Source organism: Theropithecus gelada, chromosome 4, assembly GCF_003255815.1.
Source record: "Theropithecus gelada isolate Dixy chromosome 4, Tgel_1.0, whole genome shotgun sequence".
Classification (NCBI taxonomy): domain Eukaryota; kingdom Metazoa; phylum Chordata; class Mammalia; order Primates; family Cercopithecidae; genus Theropithecus; species Theropithecus gelada.
In genome coordinates this window covers 57,884,858-57,910,098 of record NC_037671.1, presented here as the reverse complement: position 1 = coordinate 57,910,098, position 25,241 = coordinate 57,884,858, and the positions used below count along the sequence as shown (strand labels likewise).

Below are 25,241 nucleotides of genomic sequence, written 5' to 3'. Positions count from 1 at the left end.
TAATAAACGTGTGTGCATGTGTCTTTATAGCAGCATGACTTATAATCCTTTGGGTATATCCCCAATAATAGGGTGGCTGGGTCAATCTGTCTCTTTAAAGAAAAAGTTTGCTGACCCCTTTGGTCCAAGGCATAGCTAACATTTTTTCTTTTCCTATTTTGTATACCAAGGAGTTTATGAAATCAAACCAATAGTAGAATCAATTATTTCTTTTCTCTAAAAAGGATCGAGGAAATTTATCCATGTCATGTTTAGTGCTAAAGTGCATTTGTCCGTTACCTGAACAAAGTTAGCTCCAAGGGAGATATTTCCCTAAAGAACCAGAATGTAGAGTGTGAAATAAATCCTCTCTCCTCCATTTCCCATTATCTACTTATTTAATCTGTTTTAATGAAGTTAATTGCATAGTAGGAATAAATAACCTAGAAGAAAAATACCTTGATTTCAAAATTTAATCATTAGCTTGTTTTCTAGATTAACATTAAACAAATAATTACTTGAAGTAATCATGAGAGGTAAGCCCCTCTATGGTGGGCTCCTTTGATCTCTAATGTGCCTACACTTCTGTTAGAGGTTGAGGGTAATTCAACTGGAAGGTGACACTTTAACAAAAACTGTGAAACAAATTGTTTTTTAATTTTATTTATTTAACATTTTATATTAGAAATAAAGTGGACTAGTTTTTCGAATGTTTGTACAAAATGTGAGCAAACCTCAGATAAGACAACAATGAAAAATGTTCCATAAATCTCTGTGTTTCTTCAGTGTTTTACTTTATTCCAGGTGCAAGATTGAAATTCTGCATTTATATTTAATCATTTAAAACAATTATAAAAAGTTATGGGTATTTCAGATTACATTCCAAAATATGCAATGATAGTATTTCACTTGCCTCAAATCCCTTGTGGAACACTCTGAGAAATTTGTCCATTAACTCCTCAGATACTTTTTTGAATGTTTATTGTATGCCAGGCACTGTTCCTGGCACTAGGGATACATCAGTGAGCAAAACAGAGCTAAACAAGATTCTTGCCCTTGTGAAGCTTATATTTTAGTAGGAGGAAACAGACAAGAAGCCATGCATAAATTAATGAAGAAATGGCATAGTGAAAATTGAGATGGGAAAACATCAGAACAAAGTGAGAGAAATCAGGTGTATCAGGGTGAGAGTTGTAATATTAAAAGGGTAGTGAAGGCCTTGTTGAGATGTTGCTTAAGCAAGGACATGAAGATGCAGGAATTAGCCATGTAGCTATCCAGGGAGGGGGACTAGTGAGAGAAAAGCCTCTAAAGTGGGAGTAAGGCTGATTGTGAGTGAAACAGCAAGAAGGTGTGGTGGCTGGAGCAAGGTGAAGGAGAAGAAGAGTGACAGGAAATGAGTCAGAGGGATAGTGGAACCAAAATGTAGAGAGCCTTGTAACCACTCTGAGAATATTTCACTCTTAGTGATATGAGGACCATAGAGGGACTGGCAGGGAAGTGATGTAATTAGGTTTACTTGTTAAAAGGTCCACTTGACTAGTTTGCTGTAGAGGAGCAAGAGCAGAAGCCGGGAGACTAGCAATGAGGATATTGCAGTAATTCATGCTGGAGATGATGGTGGCTTGGACCAAGACCAATTATTAAGGGCGTGAGAGGAGGTGCATTTTGCACTTAGTGAAGACAGTGTGTGAGATTTCCTGATGGATTGGATGTGTAAATGAAAAAAAAAAAACCACAAAACTATTTTGATTCTTGTTTTGTTTTGGCTTTTATTTTTTAACCCAGGCAACTACCATCAGTCAAGAATGAAGTCTACAGGTGGACGGGATTTTGGGGGATGATTAGAAGCTCAACTTGTGGTATCCTGAGGTTAAGATATTTATTAAAATAAAATCAGCTAAGATCCCAGTATCTGCCTCATGGAAGATGTTAAAAATTATTGCACAAATATATATATGTGTGTGTGTGTGTGTGTATATATATATATGAATATATTAAGTACCCCTAGAGTATGAATGAATTAATAAGTATTCGTTGAGCAGATGGTACTCAGTGAACGACATACACCACACTCTGCCCTGTGAAGCAGATGGCCTAACAGAATCCTTGTTAGAGCTTCATAAGGTAAATGGTATTGTCTACATCTCACAGAAGAAGAAACCCAGGACAAGTAACTTGACTGAAGTTCACATGGTTAGTAAGTAGTTCTGGCTTTAAGATTGAAATTCATGTTCCACAACTTCAAATAAAACCCCTTTAAAAAATCCTACCAGTGATCTCACAAAAGAAATATTAGTATATCTTTAAGCAACCATTTATGAAAAATGTGGTTTTTATCTTCAGATTATAACACAAGTGAGCAAAAACAAGCCTGTAAGAAGCACGAACTCTATGTGAGCTTCCGGGATCTGGGATGGCAGGTAAGAATTTTCAGTCAACTTAGATCCTTTTTTTCTGAATTGTCATAAATCCTTAGTAAGTCATAGTCTTTGGCAGTAAATTTCCGAAATAATACCCAATGATTTTTGACATGACCAGTTAGAATATGGCTTATTCACTTTATTTTCATTTCTCAATTAACCTTTTACCATTGAAACATGATTAGTAGGTTTCACAAACAAAAAAACTATGTTGAATAAAACATAGAACACTAAGATATTTAGGAAGAAAAAAAAGAGTGTTGTTGTTTAAGTATTACAAACTTTTAATTTTATGATAAATAGAAGATTTGTTCATATTAGTATAAGTAACTCCACTAAGCCTCTGAGGGTCTCCAACTATTGGGCTAGGAAATAGAGCCCTCAACTATAATGTCCCTGTCATGGGGAAGATGACAGACATTTTTTTTTCTTGCACTTAAAAATGTATTGCTATCTTTAGATGGCATTTTGAAACAGGATGAGGAGGAAAATTTCACCAAAGTAATTTTTGAATGGCTCTATATGGTGACAGTTTAAAAAGAAATTTTAAGGTTTCTCCTAATATTTTATTACAATGGATTCTCATATATGAGTTATTGTATTGAGAAATACTATTAAAATGTAAATATATTCAAAATTTATGATAAACTTTCAACGTGAATAACTCAAGAATTCTTACATTTGTGCCAAATTTTATTTCTCTGTGGGAAAAATATCAAGGCAACCATATATGTACCAATTATTTAGCTTCCTGAAATTTATCATGTTCAGTTTTTAGGAATTTGCTCCAATTCATTTTTTCTAAAGAGACTATAAAGTTAATGAATGAATTGAAAGAAAAACAGCATGCAGAAAGGATATTAAGGCTTTAGGATGTTGTCAGACTTATAAAACTAAGAATGATTCCTTAAGAAGTACTGAGAATAATCTCAATTAACTTGATTCTCCTTTTTCTTTTGGGTTCACTTGAACTTTCCAGAGTTCATCATTTCCTGTTTAAACAATATTTAGAATGCTATTTTCTTATAATAGTTTTATTCATGCGTACATGTTTAATACATACTATGAATATCTTACATAACTACCTCTTGGGAGTAATTAGGACAATTTCTTGTGAAAATATTTATACTTTTGTCCTAAACTTCAGCTTAAAATTAAAGGGTGTGGGGAAAGTTATTCCATTAGAATAATTGTTGGACCAGGAATGTAAACCTATTCAGATACAATATATTTCAATAATTTTTAAGAATTTTTTTTTAATTTTTACTTTGGTGATACTATTGTTTCTTGTTTTGTGTGTGTGTCAGGACTGGATTATAGCACCAGAAGGATACGCTGCATTTTATTGTGATGGAGAATGTTCTTTTCCACTTAACGCTCATATGAATGCCACAAATCATGCTATAGTTCAGACTCTGGTAAGCTTTGTTTTGAAGGATTAAAAGTAGCTTAGAATGCAAGCATATTAAAAAGTTGTTTTAGAGGAAAGCATCTATTTACAATTTTTAATGCATTATTTTATCTTCTCAAACTCATTTGTTTCTTTTTAGAGCTGAAGTAACAACTGTGGGTATAGTCAGGAAACTCAGGCTGGTTTAGAGTAATCCCAATTACACAATGGAGAAGGATTCAGCTAGGAAAATTGGAGTAATAACATGAAATGGTCATCTTGAACTGTTTCTTCATTAACTGTATGACTAAGCACACAGGTTCCCCGGGGCTGTTTCTAACCTAGCAATTCATTAGTAATCATTGCAAAAACACTGAGTAATAGCTGTACTAAATTTCATCTGAGGGTTTTTAATTATTTAAGAATGTTCTGTAACACACTTCGGTATTATAAAAGTTCTTCAGTGTAGTACACAAATGGGAAACTAATTGACATTTCTTATTGTTCTTCTCCTCCTTCTCCTGTAATCTTTAAAGTAGAAATTATACTTCCTTTTCTTTATTCCTTACTCTCAGAAACTTAACAGTGATTAAATCTCTAATAATCTAGGCTTACTTTTATGAATAATGTTCTGAATGGTTGACTTGATGAACTGATTGCATTCTACCTAATGAGCTCGTGAAACCTTTTGAGAGTCTGATGTACCTCATAGTATCTGACCTATTGATTTGGCAGAGGAACACTCTCCAGAAGACTAAACGAGAGGCTCCTAGCAGACATACCAGACTATGTGATATAATTTTAAATCAATGTTTGGGCTCATATAAACATTTTAAATTTTGTATTTAAGAAGAATGGGAGAGAACACATTATTTTAGAATCAAGGCTTGATGGGAGTGGAATTAATTGGTGGCTGCCAGTAAGAGAAAAGTAGATAGTAGAAAAACCTATCTTTGTGGCTGAGGCATCTTTATGGCAAAAGAAAGAATTACTCTTAGGATTTGTGAAGATTTAACTCTCTCTAAGCTTGCTAATTTCCCCCACAATTAATTTAAAATTTAAAGCTGAATTAAGGAGTAGCCTAGTTTCCTTCTTAATAAACAATCATCTATATGAACTGGCAAAATCAAATACTTGAATGACTTGATATTTACTGGCATCTTTGTTGACTTCATAAAATACTACAGAATAGCTAGACACCAAAAAATGTAATCTATAACAACTAGAGCATGAACATTATCAAAGACTGGAAATAACCTTGGGCTAGAGGGCAACAGAAAGATAAAGCAAATATTTTTAAAGCAATTTATAAAAATTCTTCTTTTTATTGATTCATGACCAGTGAGAATGCCTACTTTAGTGCGATATACAAGGTAGAGAGTAAATTTCTGGGAGGATTTTAAAGTCTGATATGACTTCACCTTTGCTATCTGTAAATATAAGCTCTCTTTATATGGAATACTATTTCTGGGAGTATGGAAGTAGGTAGGCTTTGCAGGGATGGATGTTTTGCATTCAAACTTCTACCACTAAAATGATTTCTAAGAAGTTAACTTTTCTCTTTGTATATGAGAATTCATGTTGACATGAAAGCATATCAGATAAAGAATGCTGTTGTTTCATCCTATGAAGAGAACTTCAAGATCACTGTCTTTCTGTAAGGTCGTAGAATAACTCCTATCAGTTGAAGTAATGCTACTTAATTTCTCAGAAAGTTCTTTGCCTCTTTTTATCATCATTTCGATGACTATGAAAGCAGACTTTTGTTTCCTTAGATATGGATATAATGTATCAAAGATTCACTCAGGCTAAGCAGTGCCTACTTACTGAAAAATACCATTTGTCAAATACCCCCCTTCTCTCATTTTTTCTTTTTTAAAATAAATAAATACATATGTTCAGCTCTTATGGCTGTAGTAAAGTATCAAAAAACAAAGTTAAAAAAAAAGTGACACAAACTTGGAACAAGAGTCTGCTCTGTATCTCCACCCTGGGATGGAGGACATAAGTCATAGCAAAACTGGAGCATACCGGGAAGTTTGATTTTTCTTTTTTTTTTTCCCCCTCCTGGTGTTGTGCACGCTGTATGTTTGTTCTGTGAAGGACATGAAACAAAAAGAGAGAGGAAAGTACGTTTGTGAATAATATATTGAGAAACCATTCAAGAACAATCCATTTTTTTTCTCGGTAGACTGCCAAGGCCATTGAAACAGCGGAATTATCAATCACGTATGTGTGGCTTATGGAAGATAAAGCTGATGAAGGACATAAGCTGCATCAGAAATTTGTAGAAAATATCCAACATTTAGTTTTGTGAGGTCTTAGGAAATTTCAGTGTCAGGTCACCTCATTTTTCCTGCTGTTTCTGTCCACATGCAAGGCTCCTATATCATTTCAGCCAGGACGTTGTACAGCCAAAACCGTAAGAGGTTGTATTTGCTTTTTGTGGATCCCATAAGACTCATCAGTGGGATTTCCCATAAACTCCTCTGGGGGAAGGGCCAGAATAGGTGGGTGGGAAAGCGGAGAACTGTGTTCTGGCTCTTTGCTCAATTATTTCAAATCATAGGCAGACTGCCAGTCTGATCAAAATTATTATCAACCCTTAAGCATTTCACTTTCCATGTACAGACACCTTTTTAGGCTTCTGGGGAGGTGGATGTTCATTTGTAAAGCATCTAGGCCCTTTGCTTCTGATTTAGCTTAGCCTGCTTTTTGTCAGTTGTCTAGTGGGCAGGCAAGGGAGAAAAAAGTAAATGGATATTAAACTCCAGCCAATGTGATAAAAAAAATTCTACAAAGAGCTGAAATCATTCTTAAAGGCAAGTATTGGATTATATGTGGATTTTATTTTATTATGATTTTTATGCTGCTTTTACCATGGAAAATTAAGAGTTGGCATAAAATGTGTGATTTATTGTTTAATTTTCCTTTTAAAAGGTATTCTTAGATCCAAATCTTTCTGCAACTATGTGTTTTCATTGATTTTTTCTTATAACTTCCATATTCCTCATGATAAGTATAGAAATAGTCATTTCAACTAAAAGCAACAGACTGCTAGTTGCTGTGTTCTTTCCCTAGGAAAACTTCCACTGAATATTCTATAGAGGAAGTTTTCTTTATTTGGTGAGATATTTTTCAAGGTTCAAACACATAATTGAAATGGGTGGGTTGATTCCAGGTGTTAATGCTTAAGAATACATCTTTCAGTCCCTCACCCCAGTCATGGAACATAAATGGGAGAAGGGCGATGAGCTTAACGGTGTGCCTGATTTTGAGTGATAAAACAAGCATATCATTTTAAAACTGTAAGAAAATGTGTATTTTATTTCTTAATAAAACAAAACTTTTTTTCCTTTCCCAGGTTCATCTGATGTTTCCTGATCACGTACCAAAGCCTTGTTGTGCTCCAACCAAATTAAACGCCATCTCTGTTCTGTACTTTGATGACAGCTCCAATGTCATTTTGAAAAAATATAGAAATATGGTAGTACGCTCATGTGGCTGCCACTAATTAATATTAAATATTGATAATAACAAAATATCTGTATTAAGATTTATGGCTGCAATAAAAAAGCATACTTTCAGACAAACGGGGAATTTCCTAAAATTAGTCTGGCTCATTTTGACTCTTTTCCTATGTACAATATCATGTATATAGTCATTTTTATTTATTTAAAGGTATATATTCTCTTTTGCGGATGCTTTATCAGTAAAATTTATAGGCCACTACATTATACAATAGATCATCTAGTCTAATTTTCAATGGGTTATGCTGAGTCCATTCAATTCCATTTCAACATTTTTTTTGAATACAATTTTATATAATTTTCTGAGATTAGACAGAACTCCTTTGACTGTTTAATATTGTGGAAGGAAATTGAATAATTTATTTATATTGTGCCAATGAAAAACCACGATAGGATATTTATTTAGAAATAAGACTTAAAAAAATAACAACCCAAGCAAAAATGCTTGGATAAACACAATTTCTCTTTCAGAGTTCCTGCTTCATTAGATAAAGTGAAATGTTGAACTGGATTTGAATAAACAAACAGTAGGCAGAACATAGAAGCTGAAAGATTGCACATAATTGTTTTAACTGTTTGCTTTAATAGAACTGGTGTAACTGTAGGAGCATGTTCCTTTTTGGCTTGTGGATTGTAGATTTTGCAAAGAGCTCAAAGCTTCAGAAGACAGGCTTGAGCCTGTGTCCATAGCTTTCCAAGTTAACACTAACTGTAGTACAACCTTCTTACCTCAGATAAATCATATCTGCCTATTATCTAGAACACTACTGCTGCAGATTTTTTTTTTTTTAAGATTTAAAAACCTAGTCCAAAATAAATAAACATTTACATGGGCTTCACTTTCCTCCCCACAGGCAGGAGTCACTGCATGCATAAAATGTACAAGAGCAGAAGATGCCGACAGAACCATTTTCTTTAACTCTCCTTTATAACTGAGTTTGCTGATTGATGTGATGCAAGGGATTTTATTTAGAAGTAAAAGCACTGAAACTAAACTGGAGGAAATTGCCAAAAGTCCCAGAATGGCTTTGACGGAATTGCCATTTCTGAAGAACAGCTGAAATTCATTTTTCATATCTTTGAGAGTGAGCTCAATGAAAACCGTATTTTGTAAAGGGATTCTGTAAACCTTCTTCCAAGCACAAATAATTCCAAACAGGAAGGTTCTGGGGTGGGGGGGTATGTGGGTGTGTGCATGTGTGTTCTTCCCTCTAAAATTAATTTATTTTCTCTATCTATTGGAATGCCCTGTAAGGCCTTTCTTTAACACACACTGACTTTTTGAAGAATGATCTTCAGAATGATAACTTGCTATTTTATGGTGACTCTGTGGTTAGGCTTATTTACAGTTAATCTAAAATATTCATAAAGCACCACTTATTAATCATCCTTTTGGATCTTTCAAACAAAACATAAAAGTGTCTTCAAAAATGTTATGGCTTTGTTTGTAATTCAGGTATATTAAAATGTTGTTTTGAAATACAGTTTATCTTAAAGAAAATTTGACAGTAACTATATTAACGGGGACGTTAAGTAATATATTTTTGATTAATGGTGTACCATTGAGAGAATAAGAAATGGAAGTCTATTATTTTATTCTTTAAATGTGCTGTTTAAATATATTTCCATATTTTAAAATAAAACAGATGCTAATTTCTGCTGTTCTTGATTTGGTTCTTTATTTAAAAGGAATACAAAATGTAAGTATGTCATAAATTGAGACTATAAGAATATTTATCAAATGCAAAGTGTTTGTGGATCACATGATTCTTTGTTGTTCTTAATTGCTAAAATTGTTTTTTGTGTTGTTAATAATTATCTCACTATTAAATGTGCAAAGCAACAATCCATGAATTAAAGATTTTTCTTAATCTGTTCAAACAACAAATTTTAAAAACAGCAAAAAAAATTAGGATGGGGAAATACCTCATTTGTTCTTTTTCATATGAGAAGGGAGATAATTGGCATCAGTGTTTTTGCATTTTCTAGAATTACCTATGTGTATAATATGCACATATACTCAGTCACATTATTTTCTAATAACTATTACAGTAAACTCTTAGTATTAACTTGGTGATACCCAAGCTATTACCAGAAACCGGAATAATTTGGCCTATTTTAACAGATCTTCATTCAGATCTTTTTAGTTTGTTAATGATGTACTTGTTTTTTTGATTATTTTTAATTTTTCTGCTTTATACTTGTTTTTATTCTGTAAAGTGGCCATAATCCTTTTTGGAAATAGAATGGCATAAATCATAAATATTCAAATTCTTTAAAACTAAGGCAAAAATAAATAGTCTACATTAAAGAAATTAAGAAAACACAGGCAGAAAACCCAAAATTATTTTTTTCTCAACTAAGGACTGTCATTTTATAATCCTTGTATCATCATCATCAAACCCAAGCCAGAGTCTACTGGGTACTTCACAAGCTGGCAGATACCATCTCCCAAGACATTTACGATGAATAATTAGCTTATGTTGCAGTTCCATTCAAGTCAGAAGAAATCTTCATTCCCAAACACAAGTAACCATCTAATAACTGTTCAGTCCAGTGCTCACTATTATCTAATTTCCATCTCGGATTACCTATTTTTCCTTTCACAATTTTTTTTTTTTTTTGGTCTGGAAGTTTTTAAAGTTAGAAATGAAGATGCCTTTGCTGATAAAGCATAAAAATTGTTGGTATACAGGTATACATCTGTGTTTTATCAAGTTTCTTTAAGATCATAATTGAAGAGAAAGTACAAAAAGTAACAATCAATGTCAATGCTTATTTAAGTAGAAAATGATGCTGTAACCAAGTTAGCAATTTTAAATAGCAAAGGCTCTGCCAAATTTTAAAAATCTATTTTGATATTTATTAAAGGCTGTTTTAAAGACAGATTTCAAAGGCAGGAAAAGTCACATCAGATATAGCCTTTAAAAATTACAAAGAAATTTCAAAAATCAAAAGCATGCATGTTAACTTTTGCATCCTTGTTTCAACTTCACTAAGTCAGCTAACCTAAAATCAATTCTGGTCCAGGCGTGGTAGCTCACATTTGTAACCCCAGCATTTTGGGAGGCTGAGGTGCGTGGATCACCTGAGGTCATGAGTTTGAGACCAGCCTGACCAACATGGTGAAACCCCATCTCCACTAAAAATAAAAAATTAGCTGATTGTGGTGGCACATGCCTGTAATCCCAGCTAGTTGGGAAGTTGACGCAGGAGAATTGCTTGAACCTGGGAGGCAGAGGTTTCGGTGAGCTGAGATCGTGCCATTGCACTCCAACCTGGGCAACAGGAGCGAAACTCCGTCTCAAAAATCAAATCAAATCAAATCAAACCAAATCTGAAAGGTCAAAGTAGGGGATGGGTAGATACAGTAGATCCTCAACTTCTGCAAATTATAGAGAAGAAAATAAAGTAGATAATACTGCATAAAGAGCCTCAAGAATTCGTCAGTCTGGAAACAGGACCTAACTCAAGAGTTTAGTGAGACATAAGCTCACTAATATATAAGTTCATTGCGGATAATACTATATAGTTAAATATAGAACTTACTTAAAAAGCTGGACTATATTTTCTTTCAGGTATCTGCAGAAAAAAGTAGGAGAAAAATTCTCAAACTTGAGCATAAGCCCAATAAGAGAGCTTAGACTACGTATCACTTTCTCTAGCAACACACACACACGTACAGGGGAGAAATGAGTACTGCATTAGTAGCATTTTCTGATTTCTATTTGCCCGGAGCTTTGGTTTCAATGACCTTTCCGTGCGGCAAGAGACAGACTAGAAGTCACACTATGTATGGCATCTACACATACACATATACTCGTGTGCAGTTATGGCATAAATGTAAGTCTTAAAAGTCTCTGATCTGATTAGTGAAGCTGAAAAAGCATTTGAGAGAAGCAAATGCAAAATTTCTCTTTTGGAACTTGACATTTAACCTGTGACCCAAGGAACTCCCACTGAAAATACACTAAGGAATATAAGCTCACACCAAAACAACCAAAGGAACAAACAAACAAAACAAAAAGTATCACAATAAATGTACAAACAAGGCACTATAAGAGGTATAAGAAAAAATGCTAACACCAAACTCGTAACTGTCTTGTTTACTGAATTATTGGATATAGAATATAAGTAAGTATATTTTATGTGATTTTTTCAAAAAGAATAAAAACATAAGTATAAAAAGATCTTAAATGACTAAATAAAACATCTAAGAAGAAAAATCTTTAAGCTTTATTGGATGTGATAAATAGTGGTTTTGATATCAAGAACAAAAGAGATAGTGAGCTGGCTGACAGATCTGAAGAAACTATCCAGAAGGCAGCATTGAGCCAGATAGAGATGGAAAATCTAACAGAGAACTAAAAGTACATGGGGACTAAAGGGAGATCTAACATCCATCTAATCAGTCTTCCAGAAAATTGGGGACAATTTTTGGGCTAACAGTTCGCTTCTCAATCAAACTCTTCTCAATTTCAAAGTCAGTCAACTTATAATTACTGTCTTTAAATTGATAAGGAAAAATAACTTATTTAGAATTCTGTGTCTTGCAAAACTATCTTCAATAGTTAGGGCAAATTAAAACATTTTTGAGACAATAAAACGGAAACTGAAAAAGAATTTATCATTAATAGCAAAGCCACTGCTAATGGCTATACCTCAGGAAGAAAGAAAATAAAGTTCAAAAGGAAATATATGCAAAAATGATAAGTAAAAAATAGTAAACATGGGGGATAGATTAAAATAAATATCGTTTAACAACCATAGTTTAAAAAGCAGAGTAGAGTTAGAATAGTGTTAAAAGAGTTAACACAGAGTTTAAAACACAGTGAAACTATGGACTATATGCTAGAAGGTAGATGACTAAAAATACATGTTTTGCATTTTACTCGATGATGATGATTAAATTTGATTTGGCCTCAGAATTCATGGTAAAGTTTTAAGTGCAAAGATAAAAGACCAGAAAAACAATATATATCTTCTAAATAAGGGTCAGCACGCTTTTTCTGTAGAGACCTGACAGTACATAGTTTAGGCTTTGTAGTTTTATTCCAACTACTCTACTCCGCATCTGTAGTGTGAAAGCAACATAAATAATACCTAAACGAGCGAGTGTAGGTATATTACAATAAAACTTTATTTACAAAGATGTGTTGGATTGGATTTGGGTCCTTGAATTGTAGATTTTTGACCCCTGTTCTAAACCAGTAATTGCAATGTGATAAAATGCAATTATTTCAACAAAATAAAAAAAGGGGCCGGGCGCGGTGACTCAAGCCTGTAATCCCAGTACTTTGGGAGGCCGAGATGGGCGGATCACGAGGTCAGGAAATCGAGACCATCCTGGCTAACCCGGTGAAACCCCGTCTCTACTAAAAAAATACGAAAAACTAGCCGGGCGAGATGGTGGGCGCCTGTAGTCCCAGCTACTCGGGAGGCTGAGGCAGGAGAATGGCGTGAACCCGGGAGGCGGAGCTTGCAGTGAGCTGAGATCCGGCCACTGCTCTCCAGCCTGGGCAACAGAGCGAGACTCTGTCACAAAAAAAAAAAAAAAAAAAAGAAGGAGGAAAAGATAACAAGAGACACATTAAAAGGGAGAAATGTTGCATAGAGTAATATGATAGAAATCCAGGCCGAGTGTGGTGGCTCACATCTGTAATTCCAGCATTTGGGAGACCAAAGAGAGAGGATTATTTGGGCTCAGGAGTTTGGCCAGCCTGGGCAACATAGTGAGATCTCATCTCTACTTAAAAAATGTAAAATTGGCCTGGCATTGTGGCATGTTCCTGTAGTCCCAGATACATGGGAGGCTAAGGTGGGAGAATGTCATGATCCTAGGAGATGGAGACTGCAGTGCACTCTGATCATGCCACTCCTCCCTGGGTGACAGAGTAAGACCCTGACCCCACCACTGCCTCCCCCCACCCGGCCCAAAACACATCCAGATAATCTCATCAAATGTTAAATGTAAGTGGATTGAAAAGTCACTATTACCATATTAGATTTAAAAATAGTAACTTCAACCAGTAGCTACATGTTATTTAAAGACCCAAAACCACAGAAAAGTTTAAAGTAAAATGAAGGGAAATACATATCAGGACAGCAATAGTCAACAACAAACAAAAACTCTGACTTAATCATATGTATAAAGTGTGTTTACACTTTAACACAAAACAATCATTACTAGAGACAATGAAGATCAACACATATTGATAAGGTTTTCAATCATTCTTATTTTAAGTTTAATAAACTTAAGTGTACCTAATATTATGTTTTAGAAGTGAATAAATTATAAATTGTTAGAACTATAAGGATAAATCAAAAGTGTACAATTTTAGTGAAGGATTTTTAGCAAACTTATTGATAGATTAACAGGAAAAAAGATTACTGAGAATACAGCAGATGCCTTATTAACGAGTATGACTTAATGGACATATATAGAACACTGCAGAATATACATTATTTTCAAGCAAATATGACAGGTGTATTAGTCCGTTCTCACTTTGCTATAAGCACATACCCAAGAGTGGGTAATTTATAAAGGAAAGAAGTTTAAGGGACTCACAGTTCTACATGGGCTGGGGAGGTTTCACTATCATGGAGGAAGACGGAGGAGCAAAGACATGTGTTACATAGTGGCTGGTTATTTGACCATTACTTGTTTTAAAGGTGAAAGTCAACAATATTGTGCCAAACAATACATCTTGAGGTCAATAAGCTTTTCTAAGGTGTTCTACTTAGGACTTTAAATAGTTTGAGATGGCAAACATTTCTCCAAGGATGTCATGATAGAAAGAGGAAATATTTGAAAAAGATTGACTATTGAACATAGGGGCCCAGTGGATCTGATCTCGCACTAACCTTCTATTATTGAGGGCTGTTATTAAGTGAAAATAAGTTTAACTACTCTGTATCCCCCAACGCACCTTGAAAACATTTTTTTAAATTCACCAGTAATGTCCTCTCTAAGTTTTGCCTGCTGATATTCTGTTGATTCCTAGAGACTTTTCTCATTTGTGAATTCCTTCAAAATGACCAAATACACCAAACCATGTGTATTTAATCCCTCTAATAAATAACTATAGCACTCTTATTTTGATACATGCTTCACATCATCCCATTACGTCAGTTACTACAGTTATTTGGAAATATACTCCATCTACATTGAAAGATAAGGAAATCTTAGCATGTTCATTAATTTACCAATTCCTCAAAAAGTTATCACAAAGATATTCTCAGAGTTGATGCTCAATAAATGGTTTAGAAATAATTGGAAAATGGCCTAATTTATGGTTTAATGGGAAATAAATAGCACATCTAATAGAAACATCACCAAAATTGAGAAAGTGAGGGGATTTAATTTCCTTATTTTCAAACCAATAGACCCCAAGCATCTCTCACTTTTAGAGTATGCTGATCTAGATAAAACAAGAAACGCAGTATGAAACCCACAGGATGATTTCGTTTTCCTAAATTATAAGATGGAAAAAAAGCCTCCCATCAAGGTAAAAAGTGTTGCCTAATTCACATAGTGGTGATACAGAATTGGGCATAGAGACAAAATGAATGATTTATGTAGATATCCATGAGAAGGGCATTTCAGGCAAAGATAGCAACGATTGCAGAAATATGGTTGGCATATTAGAAACACAGCAAGGAGACCATTGTGGTCATGCAGAGCGACTGATGGGAAAAGAGGAAGAACACAAGTGTAGGCTGATAGCAGGAAGCCAGGTTGTATAGGATCTTGAAGGCCACTGGAAGGACTTTGAATTTTTACTCAGAGATGCATAGCCATTTGGAGGTTTTGAGCAGAAGAGGCCATGACTTGTATTTTAAAAGGAATCTGGCCATGTGAGGAGAATACTGGGTGTTACAGTAAAGGCAGAAAGAAAGGAGGGCAGGTTAGAAGACACTGAAATAAGCCAGGCCTAGAAAATAGGATAACTTGGACTAGCATGGTAATGGCAGAGGTGATGAGAGGTGATTGGAATCTGGAAATATTTCACAGGCAGAGTTGATAAGGTATGTTAATGGGGTGTGAGAAGAGAGTGAATGTATTATTCTACTCTGCATTGCTCTAAAGAAGTACCTGAGACTGGGTGAATTCTAAAGAAAAGAAGTTTATTTGGCTCATGGTTATTTAGGCTATACAAACATGGCACCATCTGCTTGGCTTATGGAGAAGGCTTGGGAAGCTTTTACTTATGGCAGAAGGCAAAAAGGGGAGCCAGTGTGTTACATGGCAAGAGGGGGAGCAAGAGAGAGGAGAGAGAGGTCCCAGACTATTTCATACTAGCAGATCTTGCTTGAACTCAGAACCACCAGGAGGACATCATGCCATTCATGAGGCATCTGCCCTCATGACACAAACACCTCCTGCTAGGCCTCACCTCTAACACTGGGGATCACATTTCAACATGAGGTTTGGGGGGACAAACATCTAAAGTGAGTTAAGAATTCCTGTTAAAATGGCTCAAGTAACTGGAAAGAAGGAGGAATCACTTATTAGGTTCAGTCTAGGACAGAAAGGAATTGTTCCAAAGAGTTGAGACCTTGGTTATGGGCATGTTAATGTCAGAGTGAGATGCCCAGAAAGCAGTTAGAAATATAAGTCCTGATGTTGCAGGAGACATACTGGCCAGAGATATAAATCTGTAAGTCATCAGCATGTAATGGCATTTAAAACCATATCATCAGCGAGATTACTACTGTAGGTGCGAAGTACTGGAAGTAAATAAGAACCCTCCTCCAACTTTTACTGCTCAGCTAAATCACACCAGGGTCTACCTGTGGAAAACAGGTATTGAGGTGAAGTTCATCAGCATAGTGCTGGGGATGTTTCTTATGCCACAGGACTTTAGGAATGAAGTTATCTCTGTTTAATGAGAAGGGTCATTTGGAAATCTCTATATGTTTTTCAGAAAATAAAATCTAAGTACTAGTTACTAAATGTCTTCACTTGCTGAAACTTTCAGGTAGTCCAAGGAGCTTTTGGGAAAATGAATACAGCAGTGAGGGAAAAAAATATAAAAGAATGACGCTAAACATCTGGGAACATTCGTATAACATTTCATCGATATAAATGCTACATGAATATGAATTTTTAATGAAAAACAAAAAAGTAATACATATTTTTCACCAATACTGTATATGTGGTGAGAAAAAAAAGAGCTTAAACTGTGGCATAAAAGGTTTAGGAGAGACATAAAGAAGGTGTCTCTGATTTAAAATACCACTGAACATTAAGATGGCTCTCCAAGAAAAGACTTTGGAAAACCCTTTGCAGAAGTGATATTAGTATTTGATCACCCTCATCTCTCACCATTGACAAGATAGTTCTGCCTTACTTTTGATTAAGGTCCTTTATATATTCTTAAGATTTACTTGGTTTACACAGCTTTATTTTGTGCTAAAATTACATCTACTTTCTTTTTGTAAACTTGCTATATTTTTTGCATTAAGACCTAGTTATCAAGAAAGTTTGTTTTCCAAAGAATACTAAGTACTAGTCCAGAAGAATCTGTGTCATGGGGAAACAATGTTAATATTAATCCAAACACTTCTAGATGTTGCAGTATTAGTGTGATCATTCTGTAAGTGGAACATATTATTGGGATAAGATATGTTATTATTAGACATAATAATGTGTTCTGTGACAATACTAATAAAATATGTAGAATTTTTGGATGCATTTTTAAAATCTGTGCTGGTTTCTCTTATTTCAGCTTTACTAGTTTTAAACATCAGTACCTCAAGCCTTGTCTCTAGAGCCTGAAGAAGTCTTCTAAAATGCTTCATATTTTATCTGTTTTAGTATTCAAGGTTTCTAACAGCTCTCATAGGAAATGCTACATCCTAGATAATGTTGTAGGAGCTGATTTGAAAGAGCTTATCCAAGTTGGCTGTGTGTTAAACTAGAATGAACACATTGCAGAAGTCTGTTTTCTTACTTTTTCTTTCAAGCATCTCCTCATAAGGATATAAAGAGTGCCAAACAATCAATTAGAAAGAAAAATACTTTATCTGTTTTGAAATAATTGTTATCAAGCCAGTTATGGCCAAGGGATATATAAAACAATGTTCAACTCCACTAACATTTATGAAAAGACAAAGACCAAAGTAATGTCACAATACACACTGGATTGGCAAATAATTTTTAAAGAATGTTTTAACATGGTTGAAGAGGATATTATTGTGTATTATGTTGCTGGTGGGAATATAAATTGGTAAAATAATTTTGAAAGCCATAAATATAAAAATGTTAAGAAGAGCATTCACACACATACCACCTAAGGATTCTTCTCCTAAATTTTTGCCTTGGCACACTTCTGGAGATCTGAACCTGGAAATTATGCAAGAAGGTTTATGGCAAAACTCTTTATCTTGGAGAATAAAAAATATATGTGCGTATGTTGTAACTAAAAATATGGATGTCACACAGATATTTATCTGTAGAAAATGGACAAATATATCACATTATATAGCAGTGAAAATAAATTCATCACAATTCTATAGATGAATCCCACAAATATAATGTTTTAGAAATAAAGTGTATGATAGAAGATTACGTATAGTATGATGTAATTTTTATAAATCTCAAAATACAGCAAAACTCAATATTTTAGGCAAACATGTATGTACATTAAGGAATAGCAAGGAAATGGTTTAAAAATATTAAAATTCATGATAATGGCTATCCCAAAATTATGGCACAGTATTTAGTAGGTCAGGGAGATGTTTATAATGCTACTACTTAGTATAAATGATAGTTAAAAATCTAATCTTATAAATTTTTAAAAGTGTATATGTGATTTTTACCTCAGAGGGAGATAATTACACAAAAACAAAGCTACAAGAGGCACAAACAAATTGAGGGTTATTACTGCAACAATCTATCACATTTATTTTTATGTATTACTTTGCATATGTGCAATATTCAATAATAAAAGTGCTTAAATTTTTTAAAAATCAAATGATTAACACCTATGAAGTGATGTATGTCAAGATCTCAAGATGCTCAATGGTAGAAGAGTTATTCTCGTTGGTGGGATCAAGTCAGACTCTGTAGCAGAGGAAACAAATATGGGACTAGAAGATGTGCAGGCTTAGGGTTTTTGGAGGTCAGAATTCATTGCAATCTAGCAGAAAATATACGCATAAAGCAAAAAAGGGAAAGGAGGAAGGGGGGATTTGTTTATTTATTTATATATATTTACTAAAACAATAAGGTTTACATGACAGCAACAGGAAATGATACCTTGTATGTAGGAAAGAGTCAGATAAAACAGGACTTGAATAATAGGAGAAAGGGTTTAAAGTTTATTTGGGTGACAATTAAAATAATTGAAGAATTGTACTTATTAGAATGATATAGAAAAATGTAAGGAAGACTTTTGTTATACAATTTCAGTTGCCATTTCAAATCCCTTTTTTCTCTTCATTATAGACATATAACTGCCCTATTGGAAACTAGCTGCTTACCTTGCAGCTAGTTCTGGTGCCATAACTAAGTTCTCGCTAAAGAATGGGAGTGGAAGTGTTGTGTGCCATATTTTTTTTCATTTGGATAAAAAAAGTTGCTTGTTTCTCTTTCCCTACCCTCCTACTGAAATGTGGGATATTTCAGTCAGTGGAAAGAGAGAAAGAGAGAAACAGACAGAGAGGGAGAGATGGAGAGAGGGAGAGGGGGAGAGGGGGAGAGAGAGGGAGGAAAGGAGGGAGGGAGGGAGGGAGGGAGGGGGAGAGAGAGAAATACATAGAGTGAGAGAGATTTTTTTCTGAGTTTGGCTTCTCTTCATTAGAGCATTAGCCATTATAGTAGCTAATACCAGCAATCAGGCTACAATGTGAAAACACGTGTGTTGGCAAGAAAAACAAAATGATTTATATGCATGTCAATTATATATTTGTAAAGGCTGCATGAAAGACTGTTGAGAAAGGTCTTATGGTAAGTTTACACATTAAAAAATTTAAAAAACTGAAGTTCATTAACAATGTCACTACCTTCATTCTAACCTGTATTGTTTCTCATCACTCTTACTACAGTATGATGACCTCCTAACAAGCATCCATTTTCATTCTTGCCTGTGGCAGATCACCCAAGGATTAGGTAAGTTCTGCCACCAGAATAATGTATCCAAAATGTAACTCTGATTATGTCATTCTCTTGCTTAAAATTCTTCAGTTACTTCCTATCTCCTATTTAAAAAAAAAAAAAAATCCTAGATCTCTAACATACCATGCAAGACTCAGCGTCTTGGAGTGTGTTTTCTCATTTTTAACTAAGAATAATAACAAAAAACTACCTGATTGTTCCTGTGAATATTTGCAATAATATTTTCAAATATAGTTCTTGGCACAAAGAGGAAAATTACTGAGTGGTAGCTATAATTCTTATGGCATGAGAATCTTGAGCAAACTCCATTAAAATTTAGCATGGGGTATGACTATAGGAAGCAAGAAGTTATTAAGGCAAACATTGGCTAACAGAGTTCACTGCATACAAATCAGCCTTAAAGAAAGCCATTTTAATAATAGAATTAATAGTATAATATATTTGAGATGATTTTTTGAATAACTAATCAAATTTCCTGATTTTCTGAATTTATCAGGGTATAATGATATTCTGAAGATAAGTCTTTCTGTAGCATCCCGAACATGTTTGTACAACTTTCCTCCTGAATTCCTGACAGCTCAAGTTCATATTAATGAGGCCTGTGAAAAGAACATGAAGATGGTCCTTTATTACCTTCAAATGAAGCTACTTGATTCTTGAAAAATATAGATTACTTATTTTAAAGAAACTGAACATTTTATTAGCCAAACTTTGGTTATTTGCTATTTGATAATGGACAAGATGGAAAGTCAGAAAGCCTAATACTGTAAGATTATTCTTGATTCTTATTAGGATCCTTGTGAAAGTAATAAGCTCATTATAGAAACTCTGGAATTGGAATCTAAACAATTTCAGGGAGGAGAGCTAGTTTAGATAATCGTGGATAAACATCTAAATTTGTTCAAAGTAATTGCTAAAACTATTGCGATTTGTTCATCTTCATTGTTTACCTTCTGTCACATTGCATGTATATACCCTGTAAGGAAGAATTTTAAACAATGAAGTGATGTAATAAAGCCGAAAATGCAGAAAGAAAGAAATAATGTAAATGTTATCCTAGCTTTAATTAGAGAATGGATGGAAAACAGGAGGCCAGGTAGGAGAATATCCATTCCTCACACAGTTTGTTATTCTTTGCTATTTGGTGATTGCATTCATGTTGTTGTGCATTGGTGTCTACTAGTGCCCCCATTAAAAGGTGATGCTCTAGTGGTGGCCTGCAATACCCCACACATTCCTACAAAGAATGAGCCTCAGACATCACATTCTCCTAAATCACTTCCCCACACAGGCAGATTGATAGAGGTATTTTCTGAATGAGGCCTTATGAATCGAGAGTTTGATTATATTAAAATTAATTGTGAATGTTTGTGTAAGATTAAGTGAGAAATGATATTATATGTGTTCAAAAGCAAATAAAAATTAACAATGGGAAATATGATGTCTCTTGTGGCCCATAGAGTTAGAGAAGGCAGCCAGAGATAAAGCTGGAGGAGACTCCTATGTGCTCCAGGGAGGCTGATGGTAGACTGTATTAATAGACCCAGTTGTTTATCATTCCCTGCATCGATACCCTTTGCTATTGAACTTTGAAGTTTCTCTCATTAAAAAGGTGAAGTGTATTTTTCCACTCCTCGCCTTTGAACTGGACCACATGACTTACTTTATCCAATGGAAGGTTGAAGGGTGTTACATGAATAAAGCCTTGAAAAACACTTGTGTGATTGGACTTTCTTTATTGTGACTCTGTTAATGCCATGAGAAGGACATGTTTAGGTTAGCCTGCTGTTCCACGAAAAAGAAGAGAAACTCTTATGGCTAAAAACCTAAGGTTACATGAAAGAGCACACGTAAAACCAACAGAGCTGCTAAGCTTTGCACAGATTAGATTAGCTGATCAGTAGGTAACTTGAAGACTTGTGAATAGTAAGTGCTTATTTGTGTATTCTGCTGTGATTTTTGTGGTTGGTTGTTACACAGCATTATTGTGGCCTTAGCTTACTGTTACAGAGCTATAAAAATAAGTTAGTATTTTGCTTCATGAGCTTTATTTTCCTTGTCAGTGGTGAAAGACACTTCACTGATATAAGAAAGGCTCTCAATGTAAATACTACTGTGCTCTCTTTTCTCAGCAATGTTAGCGCTGGACAAGCACATAGATCAATGTATTTTACAGCTTATTTCTAGAATAAATATATGTTTATTTTGCCATAGGAATGAAACTCAAGATCTACTCTTAGATCACAGCCACTATTACATTATAATAAAAGAGGAAGAAACTAAAGTTAATTTTGCTGTTCATATCAAGTAAATTTCATTATTGTTGTCAAATCACAAAAGTGATTATTATATTCTTTAAACAAACAACATTTACTTACAATTGAAACTACTTTTACATTATCTCTTATTCTTTAATTTTGTAGAAAGTAAACATATAGTTCTATATCACGTACTTTGTCTTCCATGAATACTCATGGCAATTAAGAACAACTACTGTGTTTCTGTTGAAAGTTCTCAAATTGTCACTTTGGAGGACCTAAAGATTAAGTTATTTCCCAAGAATATTTTTAAAATTTATTTTTAACTAAAATTTAGTAAAGATCTTGGGGGAGAAAAAGAGTTTACGATTTCATTACGTGGTAGAAATATCCTGAGACTTAGATATTGTCTCTTACTAGCTAATATATTTTGTTTTATAATTTGTATAGCTGTATACAACTATATATTCATATATTCAGATACCTGTATCTCACCTGTATAGTTTTATTATATAGTTATTTGGCTGTCTGTTGGCTTTTTACGTTTTAAGTAACATAAGGTTATTTTTGACATGACTGATTATTTTTCGGGTGAGATATACAAGATTAAAACTTCATTTATAAACTCAAAACACTTATAACTGGAATTTTTTCTGGAAGAGTATACTAGAGTGAAATAAATCCACTGGAAAATATTCACTATGTGATATCCTTCAAGGGCTGGTCCTGGAAAATAAGTAGAATAGAAAGACTACGTTCCTCTTTGTCTGACCCTAGCCCTCTTGCTAAGAGAATATTTTTTTCTTAGAACAGCATACCAATTCAGATTCCTTCCCTCTCAGGTATTTGGAAGGCTCATATTTCTTACTAGTCCAGTTTAGGAATGTCTGCATGGGCCTCTGAGACCAGAAATTCCTTTTGTCTCTTCTCTGTTCTCCTTAAGAAACCAAATACCATGTATCACTAGGTCTCATTCTTGATTGGTTCTGCTCTCAGTATGTTTATGTCTGGAAAGTTGTAAGGGTGAGATCATTAGTTCAATGTTTCATCTTACTTCAAGTAATAGATTTCAGTGTCAATAAAATGAAGACGCAATATGAAGATACAAACTTCAGATACAATTTGAAAATGGTTCATTTGATAACAGGAAATTTAAAAACTATTCAATGGAGAAGAGACTTTTGTACAGTTGGATCATATGGAGAACAAATGGGGTCAGTTCCTGGACTTTTCTTGGCCAGGACTTGATCCTGAAGAATTTACTTTCTGTAATATGGAGTTTGAACCCCTAGCTATGTTCTTCCTTATAAAAGTCCAACCAATGGCATTGTGTATCTCCATGCAAAAACATTAGCTGCTACAGAAACAAAACAAAACAAAACAAAAACCTCCGAAACAGGAGCGGCAATGATAAACTACTGATAATTGTCTAAAAGTTCTATGTGTTACATAAAACCAATGAAAAGTGAGTTTAATACAAACAAATGCCGTAGGTCTGGCGCGATGGCTCATGTCTGTAATCCCAGCACTTTGGGAGGCCTAGGTGGGTGGATCACCTGAGGTCAGAAGTTCGAGACCAGCTTGGCCAATGTGGTGAAACCCCATCTCTACTAAAAAATACAAAAATTAGCTGGACATGGTGGCATACATCTGTAATCCTAGCTACTTGGGAGGCCGAGGCAGGAGAATTGCTTGAACCTGGGAGGCAGAGGTTGCAGTGAGCCAAGATTGTGCCACTGCACTCCAGCCTGGATGACAGAGCGAGACGCCATCTGAAAACAAAAACAAAAACAAATACATGCCATAGCAGGTTTTTTGTTAGCAGAGGAAGAATACTATAAATGCTTAAGACAAGTATTTCAAAAGCAGTAGAGAAGGACCTATAAAATATTGGTAATTGGATCATATCAATCATTTCAATTAGTCTTGAATGTTGATGAGGGTCTTTTAAAAATTGTATGTTAACATTTTAAAATTTTGACTGAAGCATTTTTGACTTATGAAAAGGGTCAATCTAGTTGAATCATAATTGTTCTCTTCTAGATTTCAGCATACCTAACTAAAATGACAAACCAGAGATATGGAGCCAATTTATAAGCATTCTGTTAGGCTGCTAAAACTTCCATTTTACCACAAAATCTGTGGATACAATTTCAAACCTAGGAGAATTAAAGATAAATATCTTAAAGATTGAAATTTGAATATCTTCTGGGAAAATTCTTACAATCAAAGAAATGTAACTTAATTACTCAATCACTATAAATAGATACAACTTGATTGTGTTATTTAGTTGGAATATAAGTGAGAATAATTTCTAGGATAGCGAAATAGTTTTGTCAATGGAATCTCATTTTCAAATCAACAATTCTAAATCTAAGGTTGTATAAAGTGTCAATATAAAAATTAAATTTCAAGCTCATTTCTTAAACCAATGAGAGTTTTGAATGATCATTACACAATTGTCTGAGTTTTATATTAATATGAGTAAAATAAAAGATGGATGAAATAATAAACAGCTGGTTAAATATTTATGTATTTAAGTGCTACATTAAACCGATGAAATAGGCAATTACTTTTTTGTATGGTGAAGATGATGTATAATCTAGTTTCTCAAATGAAAGCTGAAGGAAATGTTTTTGTGAAATTAGGAAGAGTGTGTTTGTGGGAAGAAATTTGTGAGTTAGATTGGGCATTTTGTCTGTCCTAAATTTTCAAGATAACTATTTAATCAACCATAGCACCTGTTGAACCTGTTTATCTCTAATAATCTAATTGTCAGAATTACATTATTATCAGACTTACCATAATGAAGTCAAAGAACCCAAATAATATATTTAATATCTTACGTTTACTAAGATATGTGTATATTTTATATTTAGGTTCCTGTAAGTGTCCTATACTATGAGACTATAAGCTATCTGAAGGAAAAGATTGTGAATATGTATGGTAATTTTTTTTTTTTATTTCTAGCATCTAGACAGGTGCCAACATTGTATAGACATAATCCAATTATAAATGCATTAGTAGGCAAAAGGATGCATTGGTTAAATAACTTCATTTAGATTGTTTCATTTATTAGATAAAGGGCAGAGATTCAGACATCAAAATGGATGTTATTGGAATTTTGTCTTGAGCTTAATACTTAGTATTTAAATGAGTATTTTTTTGTTGTTAACTTTTCAAATCCAGAATTAATTACCCATCTCTTAACCTTTGATTTTTTAATACCATTTATACCGTTTTTTAGCACCAGACTCACAATACCCGAGATATTTGCCTCTCTAGGACACTCTATTACTCGTGACCTTCAATTATATCTTTAATTAAGTGTCATCACTTCATGGTATAAGCTGTTTGATTCCCACCTTGGAATAAGACTTTTGCTGCCTTCTACTTCATCTCATTTCTCTGAGGAATGATTTCCCACTTCACATTTTCTTTTTAATATTTTATGGTGCAAGAAATAGAAATGAATTGTATTTTAGTCTATGATTCTGAATATATAATGGCTGAGTATCTAAAAGGAAGATTAGGTGAAGA

The 25,241-nt window shown here is 34.1% G+C and overlaps 1 protein-coding gene across 4 annotated transcripts in view; it reads left to right on the top strand.

Moving 5' to 3' along the window:
* BMP5 (bone morphogenetic protein 5) overlaps positions 1-9,168 on the top strand; it is a 123,150-nt gene extending 113,982 nt beyond the window's left edge. For 2 of the 4 annotated variants that reach the window (XM_025382694.1, XM_025382693.1), the window contains 3 exons: positions 2,326-2,402; positions 3,710-3,820; positions 7,157-9,168. In XM_025382694.1, coding sequence (XP_025238479.1) covers positions 2,326-2,402; positions 3,710-3,820; positions 7,157-7,306 — 338 coding nt within the window. In that variant the 3' untranslated portion in view covers positions 7,307-9,168. The remainder of the gene's footprint in view (positions 1-2,325; positions 2,403-3,709; positions 3,821-7,156) is intronic. The other 2 variants (XM_025382695.1, XM_025382696.1) reach the window with 2 other exon arrangements.
* Positions 9,169-25,241: the final 16,073 nt, after the last annotated feature.